The sequence below is a fragment of the Dipteris shenzhenensis genome, chromosome 6, assembly GCF_047967505.1.
Source record: "Dipteris shenzhenensis isolate YYH24624 ecotype China chromosome 6, Dip_SZ_1.0, whole genome shotgun sequence".
Lineage (NCBI taxonomy): Eukaryota > Viridiplantae > Streptophyta > Polypodiopsida > Gleicheniales > Dipteridaceae > Dipteris > Dipteris shenzhenensis.
In genome coordinates, this window is record NC_141601.1 from 48,033,164 (window position 1) to 48,047,847 (window position 14,684).

A 14,684-nucleotide genomic window follows, 5' to 3' on the forward strand; every position below is an offset into this window, starting at 1 on the left:
GCAAGAGTAGCTTGCACCATAGGACTAGGAATGGGAAGATTATTGGAGTATCCCAAGTCCAAAAGATTAGTGTGCCATTGTAGAGCCATCTAATGAATAATCACAAGATGTAGTGTGCAAGGACTAGGAATGGGAAGATTACCAAAGTATCCCAAGTCCAAAAGATCAATTTGCCATTATAGAGCCATCTAATGAATAATCACAAGATGTAGTGTTAGGTCTAAGAATATATGCACACCTCTAAACATGATATGATTTATAAAGAATAGGTATTTATAAAGAGTTGATGTAGTTGAAAAATCTTGTGGTAGACAAAACCTCAACCAGCAATGTTTATACTTGCGACCATCCAAAAAGTTTAAATTAGGACCACAACAAAAAGAGAAGATAGGTGTCATAGCATTGTTGGACTTGTTATCAATGTCCAAAGTGAAGTATAAGAAAAAACATGGATAGGAGAAATTGCTAAATCCTCACTCACACATTTTGCTTATAAGACAATTTTCCAGAACATAAAAGAGAATGTCCATATGTAGGAGAAATGATATATATATATATACAAGAATATGCCATAACCGTAGGTGTGGAATATGTATAAGAGAATATCTCTTAACCATATGTGTGGAGCATCCTGTACATATAAGAAAGAATGCACATATGTATAAGTGAATGTACGTATGAGATAATGTACATATAAGAGAATGTCCATATGTAAAATAATGAGCATAGAGAGGATATATAGAAGAAAATGTATATATAGAGAATGTAAATATGGAGGAAATATGAGAAAATGTACATATAGAGAATGTACATGTAAAAGAATGAACATATGTAAAAGAATGAGTAGGGGAATGGCCAAATAGCCACTATATAACCCCACATGGCACATTGGTATGTAAGCATATGCCATGTGCTTATGCAAGCTCTCACAGGGCTCTCATTGGAAGGCTTTCATGAGGTCATGCATGCTTAATATGTAGTAGGCACTTCCTTTGCCCTACCACCCAAGTATGGATAGCTTAAGAACCCCACAGATACCTCCTTCCAGTGCATTGTCATGTATCTGAGGCCATGGTGATATGACTGCGGCGACTAAGTGTGTCATCTTTTGACCTTGCATAGCCTGCAAGTCACAAAGGAGGCTACCCAGTAGATCAAGAGAGCATGAACATAGAAAACACAGTGGATAAGGCAAGGCGATGGGCCTTGGATTCAAGAAGAGACCTAGCGTGTCACTTATGTAGTGGGATCTTGGCTCGCTTATAGAAGATACAAAAGGAAGAAATGTTTATTAGAGCCATAATGGCCATGTCCAGATGCTTAGTTTTGGTTCCATAAAGCATGCCAGTATGTTACCATGTTCTTGGTGAAAAAGCTTGCCATGCTTGAGAGGTGGTATCGCATCGTCCAGAAGTGTATTACTATGGGTGGTATTCCCTCCTCAACAAGAATATAGGACCATTCATAACTTAAATGACCACCCAGGTGTATGTATTTTGCCACGTAGCCTAAACAAACACTAAGGAGCACCCTCCTTCAATATTTTAGTAGAGCAACGTGCAGATAGAAGGTGATCATGATATACTTGATCACTTCTTATGTACACAAGAGCACGAATGGAAAATAGTTTCATGGAGCAAGTGTGGTGTAGTTTGTAAGCTGAGGTCCCTCCCGAAAGATCATTCCTAGAGTTCGCAATTACTCTGAATGGACTAAGAGTCACTAATGAAGAACTCCCAACCATTATGAGCATATATACAAGCTGGGTTTTGCCTATGTATATATAAGTACGTAGCTAGCAGGGAAGAGACTATTGTTGTATGCAGTGCACTAACAATTCATTTGCTTAGTACCTTCAAGAATCCCACGCCGTCCTACTCTAATATGCCAGGTGATTGGATGTGAGTGTATCGAAGCCAATGTGCATTCAAACAGTAGGAGAATTTTTTCTCATTTTATGGTGACGACTCATGGCAATCCATTATTTAATGCATCCTCTTTCCCTATTATTTTAATCGTCTCATATTCCTTGACTTGCCTTTATATTTGGATTTTAGTAGAGTCCAATATCACATTACAAGATTCATAAGAAAGTTATAATTCCTTTTCGTTTCAAATTTCCCCATTACATGCTTGGATGGTAAAAAACCTTTTCCTCAGCTCTTGACCAAAATTGTCCACGACCATTGTGTGTGTGTGCGCGTGCACACGTGTGTATATGCATGTGTGCACGTGTGTGTGAGCGTGTATGTCTGTGTGTGCATGTGTGTGGGTGTGCACGTGCACACACACCCACACATGCGTGTGTGTGTGTGTGTCCTACTCTTATCACTAAACTCATCTATTCTATTCTATACCAATGCATTTCTTGAGTTCAAAATGTTCATGCTCTCCAATTTGTAGGCATAGATGCTCAATTGTTCTACAAAGCCAAAGAATATCAGTACATCTATCCTCTTCTCTAAGGAAACTTACAATATTTGCATCTCCACTCATAAAGTATGAACGTCACTATAGCAATATCACATACATCCCTTGGATTTATTGTACACCACAAGGTTTCCATTCTCAAAACACAAATCCCCTAAGCGATATACGATTAGAACCTTTTTAATACACCATAATATCGAAAAGACAATCTTGTAAGGAAGATACACCCATTCCATCCTACCATGTCACATGTATGGCTTAATATTTGAGAAAACATATGACTATTGGTAGGATCGACTAGATAACTATGCTCAACTATGACCAGCATGAGTCATGAGTTTTGCATCTACACATTCTATAGCATGTGGCCATGGGAGCGACCCACAATAGGAGGGCAAAGCATGTGCACCAACAATGGTGCCAAGCCACAAGCTTGCATATCTTCATATGATGATTTTATATCTAGATGTGTATATCTAGATGAGAAAAGTTAATCTACAAAGAAAATAACATTCAATATCCAAGCCTTGGACAAATAGTCTCTAGAATTGTAGGTTGCATGTTTTATGACTTCTAGGTACTCTCTAGATACTTTAGTATCATGAGCCACATATGGAGAGGAATCTTGCATAATATATTATGGAGTACTTACATCAACACTGCTTATTCAAGCATGAGACTGTATGCTTGGAAATTGTGATGGAATAATTGAAAGTGCAATTTAGAACTCCCAAAATCATTGATTTTTCCATTTTCCAATTGCTTTTAGTTTCTCTCTCAAAGTACAAGTAAGTACAACTACTCTTGGATCATTGCTTATTGATTTTGGCTTATCTCTTCAGGTACAAGTAACTATGCTACTCTTGGATCTTGGAAAAGTTGAGTATTCTTCTTTAAGGTACAAAGCAAATGGTCCCTTATAGAAGATCGCCCTTTGACTCTTCTACTCCATAAGAGTTGCACCTCCATTCAACATAATCACATATATTAGCTGCCAACTCCCATGTTGCATCCTCGTTGCATCGCCATTCACTGTTGCAAAACCATAATATTTTTTGATATTTTTGTCCAATAGTAGTGATTATCTCACTAAGACTATTGCTATTGCACAAGATAACAGTAATACTACTACCTCCACGTAGTCCTAAGAAGGCATTAATGTTAATCGATGTTGTACTTTTACTTGTTGGCATTATGATGTTGTAATGTACAAATGTGCTCAAACCTTGTGTAGTAGTACCATGCCTATCTAGGCCTATGATGCTAGTACCTCTAGAACACACACTACCACTTACTATTATATTGTGAGTCATTAGGTTGTGTAATTCCACCCCCACAATGTGGGGAATGTTTTACATATGGGATCATTTGTAATGGGGATGATGTGGGGTTGATAAATGGGAGCTATGAGCCAATATGGTTATTGTGTGGGATCAAATTAGGCTTAATGTGTATGCATATAAGGCACTATTGTGAAGTAGTTTCTTTGCTTGTATTGTTCATGAAAGATGGGTTGGCGTCTATAATATTGCTCAAATGTGATAAGCACATATCTATACTTGTAATTGTGACAATACCATGCCTAGGAGGTATGACCAACGGTACTTGTAATTGTGACAACAATGTGCCTAGGCATATATTATACAATGTATGGTACGACCACCTAAAGATGGTATACTAAAGTTGAGTAGAATTACAATATTCATATCTAAAGAAGATGCCATTTCTTGTTTTAAAATGACCATATTCATCACTATGATATCAAAGGTCTAATACCCAATTGGACCAACCAAAAGTATTAATATTCACATAGTAGGGTAATATTTGAATATTGTACAGATCACAATCATGATGGATTATAAAACCCATCCAGACCCTAAAGGGTATGGGAATCGAGAAAATGCACTAAGTAAGCAATGCCATCCTGATGTCTCTGCATTGAGAGTCTACAATATTGATGTATAATTGAAATCTAGGAAGGGAAACTACATAAATTCAAGCAAAGCAGTAAATTAGAGTACAATCAAAGGAAAACTGTTAGCAAACTCGGATCTTGTCCAAGCATGTAATTGATGAGTACTGTCAATGTAATTCTTACGCTTAGCAACTGTTTTGCAAGAAAGTGCAATAGTATTAAAAGGATATCACTCCATTCTAACAGCATCCAACAATATTATCATTGAAAAAATTATATACATATAAATGATGCCAACGGAAACACCTTGGTCAGATCTACATAATTATAATTTCGAATTTTTGGTTATCCAATGTGTGTCCTAGAAGTTGGAAAAAGCAACTCAAAGTGTCCAAACAGGTTGATCTAGTATCATAAAATGAAATGAAATAAAATAATGCTCCCAAGGGAGATACGACTAAGAACCAAGCTCGAGAAAGGCCCGAGCTTCATCTGCAATCTCTTCAATTTTCATCCTTGTAGCTATCTTTCGGAGCGAGTAAATCAGACTAATTTTGGTGCCGCCGTTGCAGACAAAGGCGACAAGATTGTTTTCCAATTCCACTTCAGCCTGACGAGGAAATTTTTTTAAAAGAACAAAACTTCCAATGGTGTGAAAGAAAGGCCCATAGTCATGAGTAGCAAGGCTTTCATTCCAGTAGGGCATCTCTCCAAAAGCAGAGCAGACCATGCGATGCGAGTAATTATCATGTGAATCAGCAGCATATGCACACACAGATCAGATCCATCCTCCCTGTAGGCAGGCCGTCTTCTACACAGCCCTTGAGCAAAGTTGTCGATCAGCTATGGTATTGGATTGTTTGCGCCTCCACCTTCTGAAATGACCTCAACCCGGATGCCCTTGCCAGTTGCAAGTCAAAATGGAGATGGACAATCAAGGCAGAGTTTCATGACAAGGAGTCGTTCGTCTGCAGAAGGAGACATGGAGGCCTGATCCGTTGCGCAGTTTTAGAAGTATCGTGGAAGCTGGGATATTTGAAACGAGGACGATGGGGGGTCGAGGATTCACCGCAGCACCTAATACTCTTGCTGCGGTTGGTGTGTTTCTGTTGCTGCTGTTGCAGCAAGAGGGGATCCTAAAAGTGGATCTTGGGTGTCCGCTCCTGTAGCTTGGCACATTTCAGTCCCTAATGATTCCGAAGGAGGCTCATGCAGTCCGCTCCTGTGATTCTACCTCTTCGCGGTTAATCAAAGGTAATCACGCATTTTCTAGTGTATCCGGGCTGGCCCAATATCTCCTTAGTCGTGAAATTCCACATATATATTTGCGAGCTTTTTCACATGTCCAATGTAGCATGCAGAATACGCTTCAAGACGCTTATAGTCTCGGTCATGCAAACGTAGAACTCACGCGGTACGTAAAAATTTGGTAAAATCACAATCGGAGCCGTTGCTCAGGAGCTATGCTTAGAGGTAAAGATCCGGGCGAGCAAGAAAAGGTCAAGGGCGGTGATCCTCGATGAGATCGTAACAACGTTCATCACTCAAAGTCAGGAATTGTAGAACTTGTTGGGGGGGGGGTTTAGAGATACAGCGTCTCAAAGTATGGTAACGGCTCTGGCGCTCGCAGCTATGACGGGGGAGCTTATCCCTTAGAGTAAGCTGGAGAACGTTTTTCCTAACGGGCAAGGATAACGCTCCGTGGCCAAGCTCTCGCATTCATGCCATCTGAATAAGACGAGCATTTATGCCTCTCCTTCATCTCCAAGGAGGTCCCCTATCTCCCTTACTGCATTCTATTCGTCAAAACGCAGAGAGATAACCCATGTGATAAGGGATCTCTCAAGCTTGGAGGGAACCCGAGAGGTATTGTGCTAATCTCGCGCGATCGTTTGCAGGACATCTTTCTAGTCTTCACCGTGCTCCCATGAGGTCACCACAAGTTTAAGACAAACTTCTATGTGTGAAACAACATTAGAAAATTATAACTTTTAAGACTTCTAAAGTTACAAAATCTAAATTTACACAAACAAACTATTTAACCCATTTTTTATATGTCTTAAATCAACCTTTCATAAGTGCTAAAAGAAATACTCTCACATTCAAATGTTGGTATTTAACATATGAAAAAATTTCAAATGTTGGTTTTAATGTATGGAAAAAAAACAAGACATGCTCTTTCTAACATATGAGAAAATAAAATGTCATTTCAAACATTTGAAAAAAATAGTATCTTCTAAGTTATTGAAAAAACATGATGTTCAAACATATTAAAAATTAGCATATAGCTTTGAACATATGAAAAAACATGTTGCTTTCAAACACACAAAAAACTAGTGTGTATGGTTTTGCACATTTGGAAAATAAACATGTTATTTGTATTATTTCAAACATAAGAAAAACATTTTTCAAACATATGAAAACACAAAAGAAAACATAGATATACCTTAGAATGCTAGTTCATATATATGAAAAACATGTTCTTTCAAACATATGAAAAAAATTAAAGATCTTGATATCCAATTTTTAAACTTTTAAAACATACAAACATATAAACATATAACAGGTAATAGTAAGATACATTCTATGTTTAAATGTGCATCATCTAACCTATAAATATGTGATCTAACCTATAAACCTATAAATGTGTGTAAGCATTTGACGATTCAATTTAACATATAAAAATATACAACTCATTTTCAAGTATGATAAACTAATTCTACTTTATTTTCAAACATCTAAAGAACTCAAGTTATGATAACAACATATGGACAACACCACATATATTAAGGTTGTACTTATCTCATATTTTTTTAAAATGATATCTTAATCTTATTCAACTATATCTAACTTCTTTTTTAAAAATGATAACCTTAATCTTATTCACCTATATGCAAAAATAAAAAATAAAATAAAATCTTATTCACCTATATATGAATGTGAAAGGTTTCACATATTTGTAAAAAAGAACATATACGTGTTACGTGCGTGTGCGTGTGCGTGTGCGTGCGTGTGTGTGTGTGTGTGTGTGAGTGAGAGAGAGAGAGAGAGAAGAAGAAGAAGAAGAAGAATATATTATCGTCCTCTGAAGACCAAAACCGGCCTATGGGACCTGAGCAATACAATATCACAAGTACATGAAAGCTCCTCCCGAAGATGGGAGGGTGGAAAGAGAAACCACCTTCTAGGATTCAGGTGGATTCCTATGCTTGAAGAGCTTATACACAAATGTTCCTAAAGCTGAAGGTGACCCTTTATGCAGCAAATCAGCCAGTTTGTTATGTCCCTCAAGGAGGTGATTGAACTCTTCCCTAATGTGTGCATAGTGAGAGCATATCATTACCATGTGTTCTTCTGTTTCAACCATACCTTGATCACATAGTTGGCATATTCTACTCTCCCTTGGCATCTTTTTCCATCCCCCTGTTTCTATTTGCAGCTGGTGTGATCGGGTGCGAAGTGAGGCTAAAGCCCTCCGTTTATGCACTGCTATAGGTGTACATATGTACTTCTGCGTTGTTGTCTCCCTTCCTGTATAAATTGACCAATATTCGGGGTTGATATATGTGCGATAGTACTCAAATTTATCTTTGTTTTCTGCTGTTTGCCATTTCCTGTGTAGTGCATTCAGCAGGTCATAATGAAAAGCCTCTTCATCAATCTCCTCTGAAGAGTAGTTTAAATACTCTTCTACTTCCCACTTCTTGAACCATTTTTTTAGGTCCTGTGCCCATCCGGATGTCAAAATCTTGCCCTTGTTTGTCTTTTGAAGCTTCTGACTTTCATTCCATGCTCTCTTTGGTAGCCTTTCATTATCCATGCACTTGACCTTTGATACCTAGAGAGAGAGAGAGAGAGAGAACACACCAAAAAAGAGAAGCTACTTACATCTCTAGGTATCAAAGAGTCGAGGAAAACACATGGCATCTCACCTCAAAATTATTATAGCACACACTACACTCTAATTCTATCATGAGATGGCCTTCATTACATGAGAGAGAGAGAGAGAGAGAGAGAGAGATCATATGATATGATTGCATTAAAGTTCGTAGGAGACCCTTCAAGATCTATGGGCCTGGCGGAATATAAATATTTAAAAATCATATTATAAATATAAATATCTTCATATTGTAACATCCTATGTTTCTTTTAATAGTTGTGCAAATTGAAATCATTTTTCGTATCTTGAAACATAAATCATGAAATTTTTAGAGACAGACCAACTACAATTTATTGAGGTTGCCCTTATCTCGGTTGTTTAATTGTATAATGTATTAAAAAAGATAGCTTTTCGAATTCAACAAACCAAGGGATTAATAATAGTAATTTTAAAGTATTAAAATAAGAATCATTGTAAATTTATACCAAAATTTTACTATTATGTGTACTAGTTACATTTTAAAATTTTTTATAATAACAAGTTTAATGACTTTTATCATTCATAAGGCCTGCCCAAAAGGAGTTGGAGCAAGGCTGCAGCTTCTTGGTCGCATCATGATAATGTGGGCTTGGAGATTGAGAGCTTGAGTGTGTGCGTGTGTGTGTGAGAGAGAGAGAGAGAGGGAGAGAGAGAGAGTTGAGAAGAAGTGGGAGAAAATGGTGAAGCAATAAAAAGAAATAAAACAATTAAGCATTTTTGCTTTGGAAGCAGGCCTGCCTTCACTAAGGCCTCCTGTGGCAGGCCAAAAACTAAAGCTATAATTACCAAGCTTGACTAGTCTTCTTATATAATTGCTACTTTTATTAAAAAAAGAAATTGCACTATCTCCACTGTAGCATTCATTGGCAAGGCAGACTTGCTTGATGATGCTTCTTCATTCAACACTCCACGAAGACTTATAGTTCGGCAGGCGCTACTTGCCACACTAACCATTCCAAGAGTAATACTATGTCCTTGGACAACCTGGCCTTGGGCAGCCTGCATTCGCTGATGACTACATTTTTGCCAAACTGGGACACATACGGGGCACTAGATACCATAACATTGCTGATGGTGCCTAAGAAGCGTTCTTGATCCATGACAACGGGGAGATATGGCACTCACAATCAATACAATTCACAATGTTCCCCACAGTTGTCTAACAGTATGGCAACAAGGTGTCATCTAGCATTGGCCTTCTGCAGCAGCAACAGCACTAGAAGGGGCAAGATATGCCTCTGCAATAGTCACAGGAACTGCAGCAGCAGAATTCACTGCAATCACAGAGTTCACGATAAATCTTAACTGATCAAGCTTCTATACAACAAGTGAAACAGCAAGATCTTAGCCCTGAAAATGTAGAGGACCAAAATAAGTCAAACAAGAGAGCAGCCAATGGTGTTGTCTTGTCAATGGAAGCAGCAAATGGTATTGATACCAAGACATTAATTCCCCTTCAATTGCAGATGCACAAAGGGCACAACAGTACTTCGCAGCGATGGTTTGATCATGTAGCACGCTAGCAAGTGTACTTCTCCTAGATCGAGTTACTGTTTGAGTTTCCTCCTGTCGCAAAGCCATACCTGCTTGTTTCTGACCACAGAGAGTCGAAGAAATCTAAGCTTGATAAAATGATTTTGCTTTAGAGACGTGTTGCTACTGCTGCTGATGATTCCTTAGAAGCCCTGATGTGTTTTGCTGAAAATTAGCTGCTGCTGTGAATGCATGTTCAAATGAAAAGAAGGAAAACACGGGATAGGTATCATATCCAGACTGCCAGCTGAGAGACCACTAGGGACTGAATTGTAAAAACCGCCAGGCCCTACAAGGTCTACCACATTCATGGCATACAGATCACCTGAGATGGTGGCCATCTGGTTTGGCAGTGTAGCTGTAAACAAGCAATATTAAAACTCATTAAAACAGCAGCTTACAAGCTTGCATTTGTCATCTGAATGTCACACTCACACCCACTTAAGACTACAAGTTTTGTGATGAGTATGAAGACCCAACTTACATTGCATAGGCTTCTACAAGTTGTACAAGCATAAAGAACTGACTAACACTGCATAGGCATATGCTACTGTTTTGCAGATTCATATGCCAGTGAGCCTGAGCAAGCATGTTCCCAAGCTGCGCGGAATTCATGTACATGGTGGCATTGGAAAATCCTGGATTCCCGTTCACCAGGCGCTTTTAATTACAACCCATTGCTAGTACTGCCATTCATGAATCCAATAGGCAGATTCTTTCTCTGCATGTTACTAGCCATATTTCCACCTAGCTGGCCATTGATATTTTGGTACATGTGCCCACCAGATCCAAAACTGTACTGCTGCTGCAGTTGAACAGGTTACAGCTCATGCAGTGTCAACATTAGAATTTAGAATAAGTCATCAGAGGTGATAATTTGAGATGTGCAGATACATGAGAAAATTTAATACCTGGGTTTTATATGATTGGTCGCCCAAACAGAAGGCATTTGGCCCTAAGCCGTTCCTTGAGGTTTTGTCCTAGGTTTCCTGGCATTAAAATTGCAGACCTTGCATATTCAAAGAAGCACGAACCAAGCCTACCGTGGGAAACAAATTACCTATGTTACCAGCTGAAGCCATTCCATGCCCTCGTAGCAGGGCAGGACCACGTTTTGAAGGCAACATGTGGCCATTCGACTGGTGTCTGTATTTGTGGCACCAGTCCTAGGAGTAGGCAATTTGTTGAATCTCAAAACCCAGATACAAGTCCAACCATATTATGGACTTCATGACATCAATGTCCACATAGGCTGCAAAATAGATAGCTTGCAACCTTTGCTCATGCATGATCTGTCCAATGGGATGTCCCTTGCGTATGCATATTAACCCTTTCCCATTGCATGTTCTAAGCCTCTCATGGTACATTTAGTTTTGCCTCTATGGTTCCCATAAAGAGAGCTGCTAAACCCAAGGTTCACATACGAGCACAGGCTATGTCAGTTAACAAATTGGGCAACCCAAGGATGATTGCACTTGTATCAGGATTTTCAACTTGTACTCAATGTGGATCTTTGTGTAAGGCTGAAGATAACTCATTGGGTAGCTTGATAATTAGTTTTGGCCCAACCCATGCAATTTGCCAACTTACCTGAAGTGAATTGTCCCTGCTATGAGGACAACGACTCCATAGCCGGGAATTCTCGTTTCCCAACTTCACATGCGAGCTTGAGATCTGTATCCTGTGGCACCATCTATGGTGATTGCCAACACCTTTAATTGTCATAATCTACAAAGAGTTGGACTGATTTTAGCCATTCTAGTAAAACTAACTGTTGTACATTTGAGAATGCTACTACAAATGGACAAGCATTTGCAGTCCTTGTGGAGACCAACTTGATCTCCCCCGCCCACCTCCTCCCCACCCCACCCCCTACCTGACCCCTTCTCCTCCTCGCTTGTGCTATCCCATGGCAGCCAGCCAAGCAAACCCGCTGCCCAGCAGCCCTCCACCACAATCCCACTCCCTCCCTCACTACCTCTCCTCCTACACCGCTTCCCCCCTTCCCGGTCCTCTCACCTCCTTCCTCGTGCGGCTGTCTCCCCCCCCCCCCCCTCTCCCCTTCATCCTCTCAGGCTGTAGGCCTTCTCACCCTTCACTCACCCACGACACCCCCCCCCCCCCCCCCCTTTTTTTCCTTCAGCCCCCTCCTCCGCTATGCTCCTCTCCTCCCTCATTTCCACATTTGGGCACATGGCGGCGGCAGATGTCCGCCAGAATGCTCCCATTCCACAGGCCTATAAAGTGACATTATCCAAGCAACAGATGGCGATGGTCAAGGACAAATCCGATGTTTACTGACACTCAGTAGTATACGGGTGGATCGTTGTCCATTCTCCTTCACGGTTAGAGCTTCAAGACTGGCTGCGAGCCAGCTTGACCCCTTGAGGACAGCCACATTAGTGAGGCGGCACTTATGGGTGGAGGCATAAAGATGCTGACACTCTCATCAGCAGAAGGGTTGGGTCAGTTGTTGGTACGCACCCTCATCCCAGTAGGTGACAAGCTAATAGCCCTTGTCCCATGGTATGGAGGTTCCAGCATAGATTCATTCAACATACAACATCAGGTTCCTCGTCATCCAAGGTTGGCTAAGGAGTTGAGGCCATGTGTGGCTGACTTTGGGGCTCATTTTGGTATTCTCCTCGTGGATTCCTTTGTAGATGCAGTGATCAATTTCGGTGTGCCTCAGGCACGGGTGGCTACAGAGAATCTTTCCCTCATTCCAAAGGTCTTGGAGATTACAGATGGCAATAGAAAATCTTTCCCTCATTCCAAAGGTCTTGGAGATTGTTTCGAATGTTGGGATAGTTACTCAGCAAGTGTTCGTGACAGGGTAGCCCAATCAATGTTTCCGTTGTCATGAGTTTGGGCACTAGGCTCAACTATGCCCACGCTTCAGGAGGATGGATTCTCCCTCACCTCCAGAGGCACCTACTGTTGGGGCAACGCACTAATTGCGACCCTGGCATGTGACTCCTTGGGTGTGGAGGAGGGTAAGAAAGAGGTCCTACCACATAGGAAAAGAAACAAGGTGAATTTCATTCATGTGGCCTGCCCTAGATGGTGAGATGAATTGGAAGCTGAGAGGGGAGAGAGAGAAGGAGAAGAAGACAAAGAGAGAGAGAAAGGGGGGGAGAAAAAAGTGGAGGATTGAAGGGATGAAGAAGAAGAAGAGGAGAGAGAGAGAAAAAGGTGGAGCATTTCATGGGATTTCTCACATGCACCTCCATACGAAAAAAAAAAAGAACATAAAAAGAACTAAATGCTTATTTTTCTCTTTGGAGGCCAAACGATTACTAAGGCCTACCCATTGAGGGCAGGCCAAAAAAATTAGAAATAAAACTCAATAGTCTCACCTAAAACCCTTCAAGGGAAGAGATCATACAAGAAAAGAGATGCGACTAGCGAATAGCAAGAAACATGTTCGTTTAACTATGGAGGTCACCACGCAAAAGATGGAGTATACAAAGTTTAATAAATCATCGATCTAGTTGCTATGTACGATCAAGGTCACCATGAAATTTGTATGTCACTAGCCTTCTCTCAAGTACCCTTGAAATGTGTGCATTAAGTCTGCGTTCAGAAGTTTGAGAATCTATGAGTGCTGATATACACACAAGCTACGATGCAATGCGATCTGCTTCACTAGCTGGATAACACAAAGAATCCGAAATGTTTCAAAACTTGATAAATTGCCTATATAAGCGTCAGTAATGCTTTATTACTAGGACACAAAATGCTAAGGTCCAGAAGTTAAAAAATGGGTAGTCAAACCTGCATCTGGAAAAGTATAGAAGCTGAACTGTAAAGTCTTACAACTTATCCTGAACTAGTAGGACTCATACAATACTTAAGACACTAAGGCTCAACAGATAACATGGTCATTCGCCTTTCTGTTTTTCATCCTTTTCGGAAAGTGTTCCCTTTTGAGATGAACCAAACGGATAGAAGAGATACAGGAACCACGCCATATGCGGCTAGGCGCAACATTGACTCTGCTTCCTGTGATAACACGCCAATGCGGGACCAATCTCCGCTATAGCTACAGCCAGAGGGATACGAAAGCAAACGGAAAAAAACGAAAGGTCACGGCGCTGACAAAAATAGTAGCAACGAAAGGTTCCAGTTGTTATTGTGAATTGTGTTCCGACGGAATTTGTGAAAGGAACTCGAGATCAGAAACCCTCTCAAACTTTCAACACAATGCAAATACGTAAATGATAAATTACCCGGCGTCGATGAAACCAAGGGTGAAGACAACGATGAGCGCTTGTAGTCCAAGGCGGGCAGAAAAGAAGCCGGATTGCTTATTATCGTCCTTATCGGAGGCATCTCCACGGGAATCAGCCCCATTACGTGTGCTGGCAACCATAGAAAAGCGGTTGGAAAAGGCATTTCTGCAGCTGCCCAGCGATGATATGGTGAAATGCGAGGAATGGAGTTCTGTGGGCAGTCCAAAGCGAAGGCGTAGAGCTGGGCATGAGTAGTGAAGACGCTGAGTCTGGGAAGAAGCAGTGGAAGAAAAACAGCAGAAGGTTGAGGGGCAGCAAGACACATAAGCCATGGGAGGGATTACTGCCAACGCATTCTTGGCCTTCCAAGCCTTAGGGGCTTAGCACATGGATGTGAGGATGGGAATATTTTTGTCATCATTACTCCCATCCTACACCAAGTGTTCTAGGATCGATTTAGAATGGGAGTAGCCACTTTTTCTCCATCCTGGACCATGGCCTCTAGACCCTGGCAGCCAGAATGGATTCCCCTTTTTTAGGGATTCAAAAACATGGAAGGATGACATGTGTCCTTGTCCCCACAAGGTCCCCACCTCTTAAACACATGAAATGATGCCATGTGTCCTCTTCCTCCTAAACCCATCCCTAGTTC

At 40.6% G+C, this 14,684-nt stretch overlaps 1 protein-coding gene across 6 annotated transcripts; it reads right to left on the reverse strand.

Annotated features, from left to right (window-relative positions):
- Positions 1-8,960: 8,960 nt before the first annotated feature.
- On the reverse strand, positions 8,961-14,402 carry LOC147901265 (DNA-directed RNA polymerase subunit beta). 6 transcript variants are annotated; one of them, XR_015541189.1, is made up of 4 exons: positions 14,030-14,402; positions 13,758-13,842; positions 9,703-10,155; positions 8,962-9,538 (listed from the first exon to the last, which is right to left on the reverse strand). XR_015541189.1 is itself a non-coding variant. In XM_087376152.1 (3 exons), exons 1-3 carry the CDS (start codon positions 14,362-14,364, stop codon positions 10,105-10,107), a joined length of 471 nt encoding a protein of 156 aa, XP_087232278.1. In that variant the 5' UTR covers positions 14,365-14,402; the 3' UTR covers positions 8,962-10,104. The 6 variants fall into 6 exon arrangements, 4 of the variants coding, with proteins under 4 accessions (XP_087232281.1, XP_087232278.1, XP_087232280.1 ...); XR_015541190.1 differs by having other exon boundaries at positions 8,964-9,538; positions 9,848-10,155; XM_087376152.1 differs by having other exon boundaries at positions 8,962-10,155.
- Between the last annotated feature and the right edge of the window lie 282 nt (positions 14,403-14,684).